This window comes from Leuresthes tenuis, unplaced genomic scaffold (genome assembly GCF_036924035.1).
Source record: "Leuresthes tenuis unplaced genomic scaffold, fLeuTen1.0.hap1 SCAF_10, whole genome shotgun sequence".
In the NCBI taxonomy this organism is placed as follows: domain Eukaryota; kingdom Metazoa; phylum Chordata; class Actinopteri; order Atheriniformes; family Atherinopsidae; genus Leuresthes; species Leuresthes tenuis.
Genome location: NW_027325364.1, coordinates 9,832,680 through 9,852,414, shown reverse-complemented (window position 1 = coordinate 9,852,414; position 19,735 = coordinate 9,832,680). Strand labels below are relative to the sequence as shown.

The 19,735-nt window shown below is 39.3% G+C and overlaps 1 protein-coding gene across 3 annotated transcripts; it reads right to left on the bottom strand.

Annotated features, from left to right (window-relative positions):
- Positions 1 to 239: 239 nt before the first annotated feature.
- Positions 240 to 18,853, bottom strand: inpp5b (inositol polyphosphate-5-phosphatase B). Of its 3 annotated transcripts, XM_072393867.1 has the most exons (23): positions 18,542 to 18,853; positions 17,805 to 17,885; positions 17,579 to 17,676; positions 17,373 to 17,402; positions 17,175 to 17,285; positions 16,485 to 16,628; positions 13,100 to 13,193; positions 11,016 to 11,171; positions 8,790 to 8,891; positions 8,375 to 8,489; positions 7,575 to 7,691; positions 6,572 to 6,759; positions 6,147 to 6,258; positions 5,938 to 6,047; positions 5,106 to 5,241; positions 4,762 to 4,872; positions 4,357 to 4,522; positions 3,847 to 4,082; positions 3,619 to 3,726; positions 1,791 to 1,875; positions 1,251 to 1,378; positions 1,025 to 1,136; positions 240 to 657 (listed from the first exon to the last, which is right to left on the bottom strand). In XM_072393867.1, exons 1-23 carry the CDS (start codon positions 18,595 to 18,597, stop codon positions 548 to 550), a joined length of 2,706 nt encoding a protein of 901 aa, XP_072249968.1. In that variant the 5' UTR covers positions 18,598 to 18,853; the 3' UTR covers positions 240 to 547. The 3 variants fall into 3 exon arrangements, with proteins under 3 accessions (XP_072249968.1, XP_072249966.1, XP_072249967.1); XM_072393865.1 differs by lacking the exon at positions 18,542 to 18,853 and having other exon boundaries at positions 17,805 to 17,878; XM_072393866.1 differs by lacking the exons at positions 16,485 to 16,628; positions 17,175 to 17,285; positions 17,373 to 17,402; ... (1 more) ...; positions 17,805 to 17,885; positions 18,542 to 18,853 and adding an exon at positions 15,825 to 15,969 and having other exon boundaries at positions 241 to 657.
- Between the last annotated feature and the right edge of the window lie 882 nt (positions 18,854 to 19,735).

Genomic DNA, 19,735 nt, shown 5'->3' with positions numbered 1-19,735 from the left:
AACGTCACAGATCATAGCCATCCGTGATGAATTATGGGAAATTAAATATCACTTAAAATCATTAAACTAAATCATTATAAATCCACAGACTTATATGTCGCAATAGGTTGGTAAGTAAACGTTGTTTAAATGTTGTTTGGTTGTAAAATTGGAACAGTTTAAATAAAATAAAAATAAATTAAATAAATAATTAAATAATCTCCACTGACACATTTGGTTTCCAATGTCTTTTTTTTAATATAAAAACAATATGCCGTTGAGATCAGGAGCATTAAAATACAAATTATTCTTTTAAATAAAATATACATACAATAAAAACTGTTAGTTTTCCACAGATGATCAATGACATACAATAAAATGTGCATCAATAGAAAACAAGAATTGTTTTGAAACTATTATCATACAATAACTATGTCTTTTTGTCATTACATTATATACCTACACAAAGAGCCATCTGGGAATATAACAAATCTTTACAGTTTATTTCAAATACTGGACATAACAGATTTCTAGTGTTCAGCTTCAGCAAAGAGGAAGAAACCTCCTTCTAGGAGGAGCCTTGGGTCAGGAAGTGCTGAAAGAACTCCTGAGTCTTTCTTTTCTCGGCAAGATCCTGCTTCTTAGATGACCTCAGGAGCAAGGAGGCGAAAATGGTGGCTATGCATAAAGAAAATGAATTATTCCTACTGCCTAGTAGTTTGATGTTAAACAGCGTACCAAGGTGACTTTTTTTCTTCGGTCCTAAGGATGTGCTAACCTCATGAACACAACTACATTTTAGGTACATTCTGAGAAATGTGACAAGAAACAAGGAATTTTCAATAATTGTTGTTCATTTTGTTGCTATTGTTTACACATTTATACAGGGAAGGATTCGCTTTACAAAAGAGAATGCTTAAAAGGATTTTCATTTTCACTTTTCCATGGTTCTTTTCACATGCGCAACACACGCTGACTGAAGCACAACACACTATAAAACCACACATTCACTAATAACAAAAAACAACTTTTCTCCTTTTCTTACCCAAGATGCCGACATCTAATCGATTGCTAGCAGAATTCTTCAAGAGCTCACGGAGAAAGGCAGCTAAATAGTTAAACACATTTTTATGGCACTGAGGTAGCGTGGAAACAACCTAAGGACACAAGAAATAAAAATTACATTAAAAAAAATGTATATATAATAATAATTTTACAATTTGAAACCTCTCCGAATAGAATTGGAAATATCTGCTGGCTGTTTCACTTACTTTCTCACACTGGCTGGCATTGGAGCAGCATTCTAGGCACTGCTGGTAAAAAGAGTAAGGGACCACAGGCTCTGGGAGGGCATCTAGAAAGAGAAGCAAGGCCTCTGCCACAGAGTGATTACTGCCCGCTGCAGATCAACACAGAGTCAAGGGTCATAATGCTTGTACACAATATGGAGGTACCAGATGAGAATCAAATATACTGTTACATTCCAGGGCTCAATCAAAACCAATTGAACTATCAGACTAGATACAAAAAAATGACAATGTTTTGATGGATTGCCATCATACTGGCATTCTGCATGCTTTTAATTGACAGCATTATATATCCCTGTCAGCCCCGTCTTTGGTATTTGAATAACCGTTCAACCGGTTGATGAATCAGTGTTTATCTAATACAGATGTGAAATCATTACATTTCAAACTCAATGTACTATGGTTCAATGAGAAAATAACAAAAATATGCACAGATCATACTTGCAACTTCAAATGTTTCATGGTAACAACTAATTCTCATAATTTGTCATCACAGAAGGATACGGAGGGAGTCTGGCATCCCTGTGTCAAGACAATCCCTTATTTCTCCAAATTCACTCCGAAGCCCAGGCTGCTGAAATACATCTTCCTGTAAGAAGAAGACAGCATGCTTTGACTGAGTCTTTCAAGAGCACAGGTTTAGTCTGACTGAAAAAAAATGTTTTATGGCTCGAGGAACAGTGGAATAACTGAATTAATTTAATATGAATGGCTGGTTGTTTAAGTGATCTGAACCAAGAAAAAAAAAAAAGAAAAGAAGAAGAGATCAGAGAGATAATCAATTTAGATGCTCTATAAAGTAACTTCAGTGCTGGTCACTATTGCTTCATACTGCTGGATGAAAAATTTTGGTATTTTCAAACCAGAATTTAAACCTTTAAAATCTCTTAAGCATAAATGGTTAAAAAAAATTACAATTGTATAGAACTGATCCAATATTGAGCAAGAAGAGTACAACCAATAACTACAAAACAGTTGCGATGTAATCCAGGGGGCAATTATTCCGTTTCAAAGTATCTCTTTGTTTTTTTTTGTTTGTTTGTTTTTTTTTTTTTTTTTTTTTTTTAAATCAAATGTCAAAAACCCATCCCCAGCAAAATAAATGCAGTGGTTTTCTGTCTGTATTTCTAAATTATCACAATGCCTTCCTGTGGCAATTGTAGCATGTATGACAACAGGTGGTTTTCACTGCACTGGCTTAGCTTAACCCTCTTTCTCAAGTCAGCTAGTCTAGTCCACTCCAGAGTCCAGACTAAACCTGAAGATAATAGCTTTTATGCTGCAAACAAGTGGAACAAACTGCCAGTGGAGATTAAACTGTCACCAAATGTAGACATTTTTAGAACCAAGTTAAAAACATTTCTTTTCTCATGTGTCTATGCATGAAATTTGCATGGTATCTTTTCATTTATCTTGACTCTTGCTTGTTCATTTTGATTTCATTTTAATCATTTTACTTTTTTCTCTTTACATTCTTTTATGTATTTTTAATGCTTCTTCCACTCCCCGCTGCAATGCTTTTATTTTATGTAAAGCACTTGGAATTGTTTTGTACATGAAATGTGCTATACAAATAAATCTGACTTGACTTGAGTTTCTTTCCCCTGGCTCTTACCCCCCCTCTCTCAGATTAGCCCTGGTGAGCTATCCGTACTATGGAAGATGTCAAACCCCTATGTACTCAGAGTCGACTACCCACTACTACTCACATGATGAACACACACCTAACAGTGTAGTGTCCTGTTTCACGCTGCACTGTTAGGATGATCAGCCACCTATGTCATGGCAGTAATTTCTGCAGTGAAAAACAAATAAGCCAAAATACCTGGTCCAAAAAGTGAATGCTATCAAGTTGAGCTGTTACATGCGGAGGAAAAAAGAAAACACCACACAGTACAGTCAATCAAACAGGAGAACAAATCAAAGAACGAAGCACTTTTTTCCTGACGAAAAATGCTGCTTCAAGAACAAAGCGACCTGCTGCAGAAGGAATGAAGGCAGTTTTGGTGGATAAGTTATTTGGCTGTCCTTGTAAAAGTGCACGCAAAAGCACCAAGGGGCAAGAGCTATTTTACTTTTAATGCTGACAATTCCTTCCTGGATTAAACTGCAGCCATTTTACATTTGCCGGTTATAGCAGTTTCACTCAAAAATCAGACTGAGTTCGAATATTTGTCTCTCATTTCCAATTTATGTGTCGTCATGAATAAAAAGCCCAGGAGGCTACCCAGAGCAGAGCTAATCAGCCGAAACTAACACAAAGTATAAATGAAGTGTTCTGTATTTTATCAGATTTGATCAAACTGAAACATGCATCACCAGATTTTCGCACCTGTTTAACTGCATTGCGGAATAAGTGATCCACCATCATCCAGAGTTCTTTAGGAATGTCAAGAGGTTTCTCTGTACTTGCTGCATTCTCATATCCAGACACATCAGCCTGAACAAACAGAGCGAAAAGACTGCAGTTTAATTGTAACATAATCAGCACGCCAACGATCTCAAAACTTCTTTGCTGTGGGACGGCAACAAATGAAAAAGATTTCAGTGAGGTACTCACAAGTGTACGGAGGGTCTCTGGCGACATGTCTTGAATGGGTTCCCTCAGATGGCACAAAGAATAAATAGAGGTGCCATAGCAGCTCGGCATATAGTTCCCTGTTACAGAAATGAAGTAGTCCTTGCCCCGCTCTAGATGGAGCACCAAAATGTCTTCAATCTGCTGCTTGCCGCAATTAAGATCTGGTGCTGTTGAGCGGTTTACAAAAACCTCAAGCTCAATGTTCACAGTACCACCTAAAGAACGAAGAGAAGAGAAGGTGGCCAATTCAGGCTGTTGTTAGGCTGTACTACGGCCTGCACTACAAGCAACTTCTGAGGAAGTGCTTTGTGAAGATTTATGAAGCATCACAATGAAGCTGTTGTTACAAAGATTGATGAAATTTCATCTTTCCAAACTCGTAAAAAGAAGAAATACCAAAATAATGACTAAAGAAGCAGACTAAAAGCAGAGCTCTGATGTTAGGTCTGTGGCAAATGGATTAGAAAAAAAACTCTTGATGTGTCTCACCCTGAGCAATAAAGCCTTTAGGAGGGTTGGCTGTGAGCCACGGCTTGCAGTATGTGGCCTCATTCGGCTTCTGGATAAACTCAAACTGACACGGGACCTGTCCATCATTCAAGAGGGTCAGTGTCTCCGCCTGATGTTGCATGTACTTCACATCCTTGAAGTGGAACTGAAATAATACAGATTCAGGAAGCAAGATTGGAAAAAAAAAACATCATGTGACACACTTTAAATTTTCTTCAACAGACTCAATGCCAAAGATCAATACATTCCATCAGTGGTGATGGTTTGCACAGTCTATTAAGATGACAGTGAGAAGGAAATTGATCACAGGAGGTGTATCAAAAGGTATTACGACTCACATTACAATATAAATTATGGGATGAAACAGCATAAGAAACTTTATACCTCTCGCTTGGACAAGGTTACAGATGGGATACATTCATTCTCCATTTTGTCTATATTGCGTACAATCTCTTCAAAGGTTTTCTTATAGGCCTCAGCATTTATTCTCTTGATCTGTGGCAACAAACAGGAGGGAGTCAGAGGCAAAGAAAAATTGCTCCATCAAAGGGCCATCAAAAAAATATTGCAGTGACATCATGCTACCTCAACAAAATTCTCTTTCACATTAAAATAATAGCTGAAGTCAAATCCTAATGCACTTTTAACTGGCACAGGTTTTATGTGTTTCAAAAGAGGAAGAATGAAACCAAACTAAATTACAGATGAAATAAGGCTACAGGCTTTACCCCGATGATGAGCAGAGAACTGACAGGTTTATGGTCACTGGTCTTCAGAGCCATATGACTCTGGTAATGCTGCTGTTTGATGTTCTTCCCTCTCCACAGGATACGGTCACACCACGCAGGGACGCGACATTTTTCACTACATGCAGAGGAGGAAGTGACAGTCATCAAATCTCAAGAGTTCATTTTGTTGGTACTGGAAGTATCTCTGTCTCATAGCTAATTTGTACATATGTTGTTATTAAGGTCACTGATATTGTCCCAGCAGGGATATTGTGTTGGGTGGCACGAGTGAACAAAATACCAAAACACTGCTTCGCCAATTCAAGGTCACATTAACTGTTTGGCGATAACGTTAATTAACAAAACAACTGGGTGGAAAACGCAATTTACCAAGGCCACCGAAATAAATTAAAGTGTGTTTTCTGATTAAGTGCCTTTGGTGCAATATAAGCTTGCACATGTTTCACCTGCAAATCCAAAGCAAGCCGCTTTTTAATGGGCCGATATATCCCCTTAAATCTGCAGTATTCAACCTTAAATTTGATCAGAACTTGTAAATTCTCATAAAACGGAGTTGAGCTGCTGAGTAAAGCGATGCCTGCGACTTTAAAAAGCTTCTGATAAATATTTAATTGAGGAGATGGAATAAAAATTTCTATGGAGAAATATTTCTGGATGAGCTGATTTGCTCTCTGTGTTTTAAAAATGTCTTTCTCCACCAACTCTCAGTTTGATAAAACAAAAAATAAATAAAAATACATCAGTGAAGACCGATATTCTTCTAAAATTAATGCTTTCTTCCATTTGTACTCAGGCTTTCATTAGAGATTACCTCGTATCCCATTTATCAGAGCCGGTGTCATATTTGTAAGTAGGCTGAAAATCAATCCCTCCTTCCTCAAAGCCAACAAACACAGCTTCTTCATCGATCTGCCTCTTGAGCTGAGGACCATACACAGCTGATGAATATCAGCACTCATGAACACGAATGATTAGTTTGTGCTATTGAAACAAAACTGAAAAAAGAGAGATCAATATCACCTGATCATAATTGTGCAATGTCTCAAAGTCCTTCTTGCTGATTAGCTCTTTCACACTGTCAACGTCAAGGTCGCCAATTCTGTAGTTGAGGTCCCCAATCCATAAGATCACACTGATCAAGGGAGCACAGAGAGACACAAACAGAAACAGAATATAATATGACAGATGCATAGGATTTCCAGTGTCACACGAAGCTATAACATGCATTTCAATCCTATAATGAACATAAATCGAAACATGAGTGGGTTTGAATAGACGGTAGTAGCAAATAGCTTTTAGGAATAAAAGGAATGCAAACAGTTATTAATTCCAAATCAGGACGGCTTACTTTATGTTGTGTATTTGATGCAGCAACATAATACATACACAAATACCTTTCTAACCATTTGAACTACAGTAACTACGATACAGTAATGGTTACGCACTTGTGCTTCATGATAGTGAGTGGAGGCTGGCTAGGGTCGAGTTGCCGGAACTGAAGACGGCTGCAAATATCCTTGTAGTCTTGATTACGTCTTTCATATTCTTCAACATGTGCAGCAAGGTGAGAGTTGACCACGCAGATATCAGAGTTGTGGAAGCGAAATCGGACTGACACGGCACCTTTGTTTCCCTGTGAATCAGTAAAATATTGTCACGTGTTGGAAAAATCCAGTCAGAAGAATTTTTAGAAAAAGTAATGAAACCACTTTCATGTTTCAAATGATTCCTGATGCAAATTAGAAACCACTCTCTTAGTACTGAAAGAAAACCTGGCACATCCACATAAAGGTCCTCCACTGGTCATGGACCAGCCATCTGCACTAAACTGCAGGGACTGCTAAGTAAGCATGGCCATATGAGACAAAAATAACCGAGTAACATGTGGAATGAGCAGGAGCAGCTGGATGTAATGCATCATGGATAAATAGGCACTGAAGTGAACAGTCCAAAGGAGGAGGCAGAGAAGATTCTCAATTTACATGAATACATCAAACCCTAATGCAAAATATGGCCTCATTCTCTGAATAAGTCTAGTCTTTTTTGTTTCTATTTCTTGTAATAATCTAAAATCAATGTTTACAGCTACTATTGATAAGAATTCAGCCCTTACAATCTGTTTGCCATAATCAATGCATCCTAATATGATGGGAATCGAAAGCCACTTTATGAGGAGGAGACAACAATGCCGGCATTTAAACTTCAGAAGCCGATGACTGACAGAGCTCATCTTGGAAATATGTTTATTACTTTCTGATAAAGCAATAAAGAAAAGAAATCAGCAAAAGCCCTTTTCTTTTGTTCTCATCCAGGTATCACACACAAACATCAACTAAGCTGAAACTCTGATCAGCCACATCAACATTAGTGACTCGTGTAACATGATATCTTCACACCATTTCTGAAACCCCTTTGTGAATGAAAGAGCAGAGTAGAAGCAGTCCTCACCATCCTTCCCATAATGCCAGTGCCCACAGTCTCAGCCTCCACATCAGAGATGAACTCTGCATGTTCTTTCTTCACATAGAAGATCAGCATGATACCCACAAGACGCACCAACTTCACCTGTAAAAAGCAGATGACAAGTGTACAGATACGAGTTAAAAAAGATGCAAGAAAATATATTCAGCAATCCACAACCAGCCTTTTTTATTTTCTTATTGCCATAACAAAAACCAGAACATTCAAAGTCATTCAGTCTCATCCTTTCTCTCATCTCAAGATAAATAGAAGAAGAAATAAGCATCCAAAATTACGAGGCTGTTGTGCATGGAAAGAAGCAAAACATTTCAGTGGAGATACCCATCAATCCTACATGAGTCAACATTTAGATATAAACACGAAGACATTTATGTTTCAGCTGGCTGAGTTGCACAGTGTCAGTATAAGATCAGTCAAGTGTGGAAGAAGAAATGACGTGTCATTATACTGGCTCCTCGACTCAGACACACATCCTGTAAATTCTTAAGATGACTTGAATAAACCAGAGAGGCAAAAAATGAGGAAGCTAATAAGACAAGAGTCAGCACTCGGAGAAAAGGGAAGTAGAGGAAAGTGAATAATATGAGATCTGACTAAGCTCAGACATGGAAAAAAATAACTGTCCCAAAAACTAATTCCAAATGTAACTGGCAAAAGCTAAAGCTGCCACTGCCTCCCAAATTAAATGGAGCCACCCATTACCCACTAAGGCAGACAACATGCAGTTATGAATTAAATCAGGATTAGAGAAAAAGAGATCTCCTTACTAAGGCATACTTGGCGTCTGGATGCAACCCATCGGACACGGCCTTTGTCCACTCCAGCTCTTTAGGGGTGTCACTGAAGAAAAAAGCTTCTTTGCTGAGGTCAAGCTCCTGAAAACTATAAAGTTGGGCAAACTTAGTAAAAACTTAATGAGTTTGACTGTACTTCTTCCAGAAACTGCTGTGGTATTCAGTAAACTTCTTCACTCCTGTACACCAAAGCAGCAAAATGAAACATAGGCAGGATTAGTGAGCATGCATAGCTGAAGTCTGTGGGTGGGCACGTTCTTTTTCTTTTTTCTTTTTCTCAAACTTAAACCTGGTTCAATGGCTGCATGCCTCTGTCAGAGTTTTGAGCGGTTCATGTCTGTCTCTGTAATGGGATTAGGCAAAGAATTGCAGGCTGAATATGACTTACCCTACGCAGTATATGTCAGGAGGGTTTAGATTGCAGCTCAGCCAAGGATGGAGGCTTTCCTTTGGCGCCTGTCCATTCACATTGTACGTGCCAAGAAAAAAGCTGAAACAGGACGAGGAAAGATGAAAAGCGTGCACAAAGGAGAAAAATCTAACTAAAGTTGATCCTGCTAACCCTGAGGGACTACAGCAAAACCGTTATCTCCATCTTGGAAGACTAAAAGAGTGAAATAATAAAAATAAAAATGAGCTGAACTGCAGCACTGTGGTTTAATCATATCTCCAAAATGTACTTGATGTGCACTGATATGCATTAAAGCAATTTCAAACGACTCCACATGTATGGACGAACAAACAGTGAGGCAAGAAGCTATGGCACTTTGTTACAGTGGGCTTCTGTCTGCACAGTTCATGCATGGAGGCTGTATTAAAGAAAGACGTGACATTGTTCTGACACTTGCGACGTGCCTCTTCCTTTGGTTTGACTACAACAGGTCTCATTAGCATCATACTACTGCTTGCTTCACACGGATTTCAGCAGACCATCAGCAACAGTGGGTCAAGTGTTATTGGCAGTGTGATGACACCTCTGTCAGGAAGAGCAGTGACAAAGCAACTGCTTTTTTTTTTTTTTTTTAAGGGAATGTGAGGCATTTCACCCCAGGATGAGGATAACATATTGGCATAGAAGATAAAAATAAGTGATAATTTAGACCCTTTAACATCTCTTAACCCAAAAGGCTTTATATAAAAGGTAACACTCAGCATGGTTACATGCAGCTGCATGTAACAGCTGTTATTAAAGAAGAGTTACAGTCTGGAAATAATTCAAGTGAAGTTGAGTTAACGTCTCGTCCCAATGGGCTGATCTATTACAATCTCTTACGTGTGTGGCCATCTGACAAAATAAACAGTCAGTGACACTCCTCTGCTTGGCATGTGTGAATTATGAGGAAGGAACAGCAGCGGGTAAATGAGGACGTCTTCTTTGTGCTGATAAGGCGCAACGCATGTGTGAAAGAGGCTTAATTCAAAATTCGTCTGCATTAACATATGCTTACATTTAGATTACATAAAAAATAAAAACTTTTTTTGGTTGGACTAACAAAATATTTTCTTCTGGTGTTACCTAAACATGTCGAGGGAAAATTCAGCAGTGAAACTAAAAAAAGCTGACTGACGTGGCAGTGAAAGAGAAATCCTGATCAGTGAAAGAACGAGTTACGTTCTTCAAACTGCTTACAGTACAAAGACATTATAGAGAATAAGAACAAATGATCTGTTGACCAAAGAGCAGACTCACTGTGACATTAGTGGGTCGCTGAAGGGCACATGAATTGTGAGACATTTTGAGAGAGGCAAGTCCTTGTCGTTTTCATCCCCACTGAGATTTATTCTGCAGGTTCAGATTGAAATCTGCCTTTTTTCCATTCAATAGAATATATATATCTGACCTTCAAGCTCATATGGGTTTTTGCACATGCACTTTTAGATGGGGCAGCATTGAGCTGTTTTGTGCTGATCAACTGTGCACTGTGCAACACTTTCTATCCGAGTGGCCCTGGCCTCAATTACCCACAGAGAGAAAACAGTGTTCATATCAAAAGATCTTTGTATCAGATGCAACCAAGCATGTTACAGTCTTTTCTTAGCAGTATGTTAAATAACATTATGTTTTCCATATGAAAGTTCAAACTATGGATCACATCATTTCTTTTACAATTTTGGCATATATTATAGACCTATAGACTATAGGCTTTTTGTACATTGGTTTCGGTTTACTCTTTATATGGTTAAACGGATCAATAGAAGTGTGGCTAATCACAAAATCCATATGCTGACTTCAGAAAATAATTGTTTTATTTTAAAAGTCATGTGGTTAAGTTTTTAGTCATCTCTTTACAGAAACCAAACATGCTTGACAGACAAACTGTCTATTTACCACACTGTGCATAGCAGTGTTCAGTTTGGTACACAGCAATAAAAGTCACAGATAGTGACTCATTCTTTTTATATAACACTGAGATCGAAGCTGTAAGACTGCAGGAGCACACTGTTCACGCTCACACAGAAACTATTTCTGAGTTTTTACCGACCAATAAAATATAGTACAACCCAACTTGTGTTTGTAAAAATAGTCAGACTCTTACAGCAGCCCCAACCAGACTGCCAAGACATAACATTTTCAGATCTAAACTAGCACAGCACAGAACTGAGAGTATCATACCTGAAGTGCTCCAGATAGGTGTAAGAGTCCTCATTTTTCAGCAGCTCACACTTGATGAGGTTGTCACGGAGGCCAAACTGTGGCATGGCCAATATCTGAGCTTTGTTTGATGTGGTGTGACTGGATGAGCGCACAAGGTCATCCCGGTCTTCCCGGCTAGAGATGCCCGGACGGCACACCATACAGTAGGATGAAGTGGTTAGCAATGTGTGGTGAAAGACCAAGAAAGAAGCATTCTGTCATACTGGTGTGATTTTACAGACAAGTGTTAGATGGATCATACATACTTGTGTGGTCTACATTTCCTGCCTAATTTCAAGAGGCCACATTTCTATAAGCGAGTCATTTCTAGCATAGACATCAGCAGAGGCATAATGCAGTGCTCCATTCAAAGAGCCTTCTGTGCAGTTAAACACTACACTGACAACAACTTAGAGCTATGCAGTCAAGTTATATGTCCATGCTGTCAATTCGGGCTGCATGATAAATCGTTACAAAATCACGATCTCCATTCTCATTTCTACACACAGCGATTCTGAGCATTTTATATCACAGATTTTTTTCAAGCACCCCCAAACGCAGCACTGCCGATGTCTCCTCCCTCATCCTATGGTAAAGCGTCGTTACAAGTTAGAGCGGAGGAAGTTCTGCAGTGAGGAGGGTTAAATGGATGGCGACAAAAACCCAAGTGGTAGTGGCGAGAGTCACCCACCCAAGCGAACCGAACTCGCGCCCAAAAAAGGCTTTCATTTGGCGGTGTGGATGTATTTTGGATTTAAGCCAGAGGATGACAAACAGCGCGAGGTATATTGTAAAGTGTGTTTTGCCCTGGTTGCAGCACCGCAAAGCAACAGCACAAATCTCTTCAACCACCTTAAATGTCACCACAAAGTACAGCATGATGAAACCGTACAAACCAAGGAACAAAGACAGACGTTAAAAACCAGAGCCTTGTACAATGCAACGCCATACCCACCAAACTCCAGTAGACAAAAGGAGATCAAAGCAGCTGTCACACATCACCTGGCCAATGACATGGCCCCAATAAACACTGTACAACATGAGGGATTTCAGAGGATGATAAACACTCTTGACGAACGGTACTTGATGCCTTCCTGCAAATACTTTTCAAATGGACCCATATTTGAGCATGACGGTTAATTTTATAGCGCCTGATTTCACTATGAAAAGCCGGTGCTTACAGACAGCTTTTTCCCCTGAAGATCGTACAGGAGAGGCCCTCGCACAGGCATTAAAGGATGCCTCTCTTGGAATCTGAAAGTTAATAAACTGACCTGCATCACAACAGACAACGGGCAAAACGCAGTAAAGACCATCTCCCTCAATGACTGGACCAGGCTGCCATGTTTTGGCCATAGACTCCATCTGGCAATAGGTGAGCTCCTTTATAAAGTTGTTTAGTTAAAGTTCATCAGTACGATAAACATTTTGCGAGAAAAAAGAAAATGTACCAGAGAATCATGATCTTAATTCTATCCTGAATCATGCAGCCCTACTGTCAACATAGAAAGGGAAGTCAAAGAAATGCTTTATGCTTAGCTGGAGTAATCTTCCAGGAATAAAATGTAACCAAACACCATCTTCATACTAAGCCTCCATTTCAAGAAGCTTCCAGGTTATATAACTGAACACAAATATCTAAGAATCTAACTTATCTTTTGCAAAGCATCATAAAAGGGAGAGAACACAAGAATGCTGACAGAGGGCTTACAAACTAAGCAAAGCTAGACCTCATACACCTAATGTTTGCTTAACAGCTTCATGTGCTGCTAGTAAGGATTCTTAAATCATGGCTCCTCTTTTACCCCTTTGTGATCAGTTTCATGCAACCTTGAAGAGATTAAGAGTTTGGTTTCGAGCAGCGATAACACATGGAGTCTGTTCCAGTGCAAGGCCTGGCAGGGAATCATTTAGGGCTTTAAGGAAGTGCACAGGCACACCTGCAGATGTGCAGGAAAGGGTTTTTTTCTCAATCACAACAGAAAATAAATTATGATTGGTTGCACAACTTAGATTCAGAGTAACTTGCATTCAATTGGAGAACACTCAAAGAAGAGCCTTACCTCTCTTGACTGGAATGCAATTTGGACTTCTGTGTGCCACTGTTAGAACTTTTCTCCTTTTCTAAAACTCCCTTTTTGTCAGACGATTTCTCTGCTGTGGAAGACAAATGAGATCAAACACAAATGTCAATATCAGGATTCCAGCACATAAAACGCTTGTTTACATGTTCCCGTTAACCCTGTAAAGTGTGTGCTACTGTGTTTTTCAGCTGCTAATAATGTGCTTAGCATAATGAACACCCTGGGGGGAGGAAAAAAAAATCACTTCACTGAGAACAAATCCATTGTTTAGTAAACCAATATTTAAGCTGCACAAGATCTACATTAGGGAGTAAACTGAAGGAAATTACTGTTAAGACTAAAACCAAACAAGTCATTCTAAACAATACCAAGTCAGGGCTTAGTTGTTCAATCGAGTGAGGTTGACTTTTGCAGTTCGTTACAGTTATTGCATTCTAAGTAGGTGGATTTAATGGCTGACTGTGAAGTATGAGACAGCATGAGCCCTGTCTCCGGCAGCTTGGCAGGGAACACAGCTGGCTCCGCTGAAAGAGAAAGCTGAATTCTTTGAGAAGGAAATTAAACTCTACAATGCTACAGCAGGCTACATCAAGACTGCACCTGACCACCACCACAGCATAATGACCCAGAAAAGGGTTTCTTTAAAGAACATAATGTGACCACTAAGTGGAAAACTAAAACCCAATATAACTCTATTAAAATCAGATGACAGTCTGCAGTGGGTTTGTTTCCTTCTTTGTCTGACTCCAAAGGTTAGCACATACAAATATATACCACGCCACACTGCAATGCATCCATACAATCACCATTTTGAATTGTTTCAGAATGTGTCCTCATTTCACAAATGTCAGTGTGAGAAATGAGGACACAATGCCGCCCTATAAACCCAAGTTACGACAGTGACTAAATACCATGAGGGCACTTTTTCAGAGCATTATGTCACAGTGATGCTAACCTCCAGTGTGACTGTTAAATGTCACCATTTCATTCACCATTTTCATTTTTAAACATAAATGTTTATCATAAAAAGCACTTTTCAAAAAAAAAAAAAATTTCTGTGCATATATAAATTAAGAAATAAAAAGTCAACCGCTGTTATCATTACTGTTGCAGGCAGGCAGTATTATCGTTGCTGTTTGTTTCTTTTTTATGAAGGAAGTGTGCTCACCACTTTGATTTGATAAAGAAAATGGGTTATGTAGCGTGTATAACACTGTGAAAAGAGGTCAAGATATGAGAAATAGTTATGTGGTTTGTTTTATCTAGAATAATAAAATAAAATTAAAAAGAACCCAGAAAACATTAAGCCAAGTAAAGGCAAAATTTCACACCACATGAAAGGATCTGGGAACTTTCAACACCAAACTGTGAAATTACCTTTGGAGTTACTTTAAGAATGCTAAAACTGACGAGGGCACACAGACAAACTGCAGTCAAACTGAGTTATCGGAGTTGAATTAAGACAGACATAAGCATCAGCTAATGGGGTGTAAGGACAAAGCTGATAAAAGCTGATCCATCTGGGTGTGGATGCATTCAATCTCAATCAAGTGCCAGAAGCTCCAAAAATACAGTGAATCTGCTCCACAAGGATTCAAACGAGCTTGTTTCACATACAAACTGTAGTCATAAGAACATGTTCTGATAAATGCATCCATTAATCAACACTCAAAAAATGCAATAGTTTTTGGTACGATTAAATTCCCTCCTACCAAGCAAACATTTTCACAAACAGCATCTGAATGAGTAGCTGCCTTATTATATGACTTACTGTATAAATGTTGTAGCATTTATCAACAGCTAAAGAGCTTAAGTCAAACTTTCAAGCCCCGAGACGAGAGTTGGGTGAAGCCTTGCTCACTACAAATTTACACGCCTATGAGTCTTTATCTGCAGTTTAATCATCAGTCAGCATATATGCCAATCTGTTTTTTCAGATCTCAGGCGCTTCCGTATTAAAACTGTAGCGGCTATTTCACTACAACTACAAAATGTTCAACTTGGCACAACTTCCCTCCGCAATCTCAGCCTATACAAACACTAGTAAATAATTAATTCAACAACTTGTCTAATTTTCCTTCAACTGTGGACATTTAATTATATCGTCTACAACTTAATCCTTCAAACACACAACACGCTCGAACCTCTCGGAGCCGAATTGAGGCCAAGCTTTGCATAAAGGGTAAAGCAGGTAGTAAGCATCTTTATCTCACTGGGAGGCGGTCGGAAGAAAGTTTACTGAAACCTGAGTTAAGCTATGGCTTCACTGGAAACAGCCAAATGAAACAGCACACCGACAAAGAGCCAAATGTCTCAATGAATGACACAATTGTGTCACTAAGATACGTTATTGCAACACCAAACACAACAGGTGTATCACTAAGCGACATCACTTACAGTGCTAGCGTTAGCTGTTTTTTTTTTACCCACTATCCACTAAATGTTCGCAGTGACTTGTTACTAATGCATCACTTGATAACTTTAGCGTTGCTACAAGGAAGAAAGAAAAAAAAAGATAACGAAAACAGTTCCGTCTGACGAGTCTCGAAAAGCCGTTTAGCTTCTGGCTAAACGTAGCCCTTCTGAATTACTACTCGTTAGCATTAGCTAAGCTAGCCAATCTCAGTTTTTTGACTGTTCCCCCCCGCGTCTCTTTCGTCTCGTCAAAAATCAACAAACAAAGCTTTCGGAGCCATTTTCATACCAGAGTCTTTCATCACCCTAGACATCTCCATGTACCGCTGGCACGCATTCTGTGCAGAAGACCAATGTCCAGTGTGTTTCAGACCTGCCCATGCTAACGTTATAGTAGGAGGAGTTTACACTCTCCTGCTGCAGAGACAGGACGCTAAACAATCTGCAGAAGATGCCACCGGAAATACTTACGTTAAATTTCAACTACAAGAGGAAGTTAAACCCGCGCAATTCAAGAAGGAAACAACACTTGTTCGTTTGTGTTCCTTTGTGACTTGTGAACAGGGCTCTCAAGTCTATTAGTCTGTTAAACATTTGATTTGACAATATTTGTACAGTGTCTTAATTTCTTATAGCTCATTGTCATGGGTTACAGGGTCGATTAAAGGGGATTTAGGTCAATTGTAATGCATTACACCTGCACCACAAAGTTCAAGTTAAAGCATGTGCAGGTTGAGACAGTTCCAAAAGGAAGTGGTATTTGCAAAATTGCACAGCTTCCTGACTTAATGCTTTGACACCAAAACCATCTAACACAAGACACGAAAAGAAGAGCGTGTCATGTCATTAATAGCACTTATACTGGAAGACATACCCCAATTTAGTGACTTTTACAGGACACAGGAGATGTTGGCTGGGAGCTTTTCCAAACAGAGAAGAGATGACAAACCTGTTTTCTGGTCCTCGTTGTGGTTCGAAGGAGTAGCGGCCAGAGGTGCAAGGGCTTGTTTGACGGCTTCCTGGCTTCTGGGAGCTTTCTGGTACTTCTTGATCCATGCAAACTTTGGTACCTCAGAGGGAGACCTGCAGACATCTGGAAAGAGACAGACAGGGATAGCAAGAGAAATAGATTATGAGAGGACGAATCCAATTACTCTCTGCATTAGTTTTCTACAGCATGTTAAAAGCCCTCGTGAATCAGCCTGGAGTACCACCAAAAATACAACAAAATAAAGTAAGGAACACAGCGGACATTCTTTGTCTATGGTTTCCGGTGTGAAACAGAGTCAGTGGAGAAATTTTGACACGTCTCTGACAACACTGGCTCTCCAACCCTTCCCTCTCTCTGTCCCTCTCACTTTTTTGTGAACCAAACGCCACATGCACACAAGAGCAGATCATTTGTGCTAATCACACATAAACAAGATCAATTTTGATCAGAAAAGAAAATCTGAAGTTATTAACAACAAACCCAAGACAAATGATAGTTCATGATTGTGCAGCTGTGCTGATAAATGATTTAAGGATTCATATAAATATAACTTTAAAAAAATATTTTTTGCCTTAAAATGTCCATAAACTTTCACTGAATTTTAAAGACTAGCTGTAAGGTAAATAGATCCCGCACAGTCAAACCCACCACTCCACGCCTTGTTGACTTCGCTGAGAAAGAGACGCGAGTGAGACCCAAAAGGAAGTCTGAGCTCCAACTCCTCGTCCTTGTAGCTTATTCTCACTCTGGTATCAGCACCTATGATTAAAAAAAACCCAACAAATTATGTTCATTTTTTGCATGTCACATTATGACTGAGCTGTGATGGAAATGAGGGCAACTCACCCACAATCACAAGTTCCTCTGGTGAGGAAACTAAAAAGAGTGCAGCAAGAGAAAGGTGTTAAGATACTTCAGAGAAAACACAGCCATGTCCATTTTTCTTTTCAGTGCAAGCAATCATTACATTGCATCAAGCGCGAGCAGACACAGCCATACACAGCATACGCATATATCAGAGCAAAGGCAAAATATATATGAAATATATTTACCTTCGACAACAGCGAAGTCCAGGGAGATGGGGATAATGTCCTCAAGTGATACGTCATCAGCTGTAATGGCCATTCTTCGATGGGTATAAATGAAGATTCTGCAAAGAATATTTTACAGAAAGCATGTGCAATTGGTGGACAAAAAGGTATTTTGACTCAAGCAAGTTATACAATATTACAAGAAGGGAATGTTAAAGCTAGTTTGGTAAAAGCTGGTAAAACTTACGAATGTTCTTGTGCGGACTCCACCAGTCCCAGCAATCTGCTCTCTGTGACGCCGTTAAAGATGACGTCACACTGGACAGCATGTTTACAATTTAGTTAAGAACAAAGTGAAATGTTACTTGAGCACATTACATGCACATCATTAATATATGACACGTTTTCATGGATAAGCAAGCAGTGTAACGCCATTGATAAAGACTATACATTTAAACTACCTGAATCCTTAAAGCTCTGCTTACATGGTGGTTAAGATTTGATAACTAACGCATACATGAAATCATATGAAAACCCTGATACCACTTTAAAACATTGCACTCTTTTTATTTCATCTTAATTCAAATTGTGAAGATTTAAACCTTTTTTTTTAAGTCGCATCATCAGAAAACTCTAACAACAAGGTGGTAGCGGCTGATGAAACAAAGCTGCCATCTTGTGGATGACACGCGTTACTGCAGAATTAACGACAGGCTATTTTTGGGAAGTACTTACTGACCAAACCTGTTTTTATGCTGAAAAACTGTGTGCACCGTCAACGCCTTTCCTGGATTGCAATCACTGACAAAGTTAAATGGCTGTTTTCTATCTAAAGACACGTAAGTGGCCCAGCCCAGTCTTTCAGGCCTCACCCTGGGCTCTGCGATTTCTCAGCACAGCGTGTCGTGCCAGTTTAAGTGGGTAATCCTTACTTTAAATCTTTGACCATCAATTAAAAGGCGCACGCAAGTCGCAAAGGATACTATAGTGCAATTTTCTTCCCCTTCTAAAGTTTCTTGAATTGCGACGGACTGATCCATAGTGAAGAACACCCGAGTGGCAACTTCGGCACCAGCCTTCCCAGACGAATATCCCCGAAGTTGTTTCGACTGGACCTGTTATTTCTCTCTGAGAGGTACACAAACTAGGCGACAGGAATAGAGACTGTGCTGCGTCTCTGCGTGATCCGACATCATACCCCTTTCGATACAGATGTTTTCTCCGTCGCCAACTCCTGCTCCAGACCGACCCAGTTTGCCACGCACTGCTAATCGCTGACTCAGTAAAGCTCTGTGAAACCAGAGTGACGTCACATCTGGACTGTCATCAGCTCGTTCAGAGACGTTAGAAGGACTTTGACTCGGTTTGGATTAGGCCTTAGACCAGTGACCCCAAAGAGGATTATGTTCTACAATATGTTCTCCCAACTCCAACAATATCATATCTGAGATTCTGAGGAAGCCGTAGAGAGCTTCTTGGTTGATAGGACTAAAGAGTCCTTTGAAAGGGAAGTGAATCCGTCACATCTTTAACAAATGATTCCTCTCACAAGAGAAAGATATCAAAATTACATGTTTTAGTGTGGGTTTATAGAATTTCATTATGATTAAGAAGAACCTCTAATGTCACTGATACTGAATTAGTGTGAAAGAATCTGATGTTAGACATCTTATAAAAACATTTCTTTGAAGATAAACAATCTTGACACAGATGCACTGAATTTGTTTTTCTTTTAGAGCTGTGATGACTCTTTACATTGAGAAGGACAGTTGCATATCATATCTACATTGGCCAAACAGTACTTTTTTCTACCCTGTTGGCTGATGATTTTGCTCTAAATCATCTAAAGCTCAGCAACAAAGCCTCCCCTCCTCATACCATCACAGACTCTGGCTTGCGGACATTCAGATGATAACAGCTTGAAGGATTTTTCTCTGACCACAGAGCATGTGTGCATGATCTTTTGGTCCATTTGAGACGATTTTGTTCACAGAGAAATCTTTGCAGAGTGTACATCTTCTTTCCTCCAATAATAAAGTTTCACTTGATATTTATGGATTCCACGCGTGTTCTCAAGATCATGTGGCTATATTGATCACAGTGGCATTCACTGTCATTGATCATTTTTACAATATTATGCACTGTTGAAGTTGAAGGATGCGAGTTATTTTGCAAATT

Bases quoted from the DNA above. Each gene is read 5' to 3' on its own strand.
- inpp5b (XM_072393867.1), bottom strand. From the start codon at position 18,597: ATGGATCAGTCCGTCGCAATTCAAGAAACTTTAGAAGGGGAAGAAAAT. The intron at 7,692-8,374 runs GTAAGGAGATCT...TGCTTTTTACAG, and splicing joins CAGACGCCAAGTATGCCTTA to GTGAAGTTGGTGCGTCTTGT. The intron at 6,760-7,574 runs GTGAGGACTGCT...ACTGATTCACAG, and splicing joins CTGGCATTATGGGAAGGATG to GGAAACAAAGGTGCCGTGTC.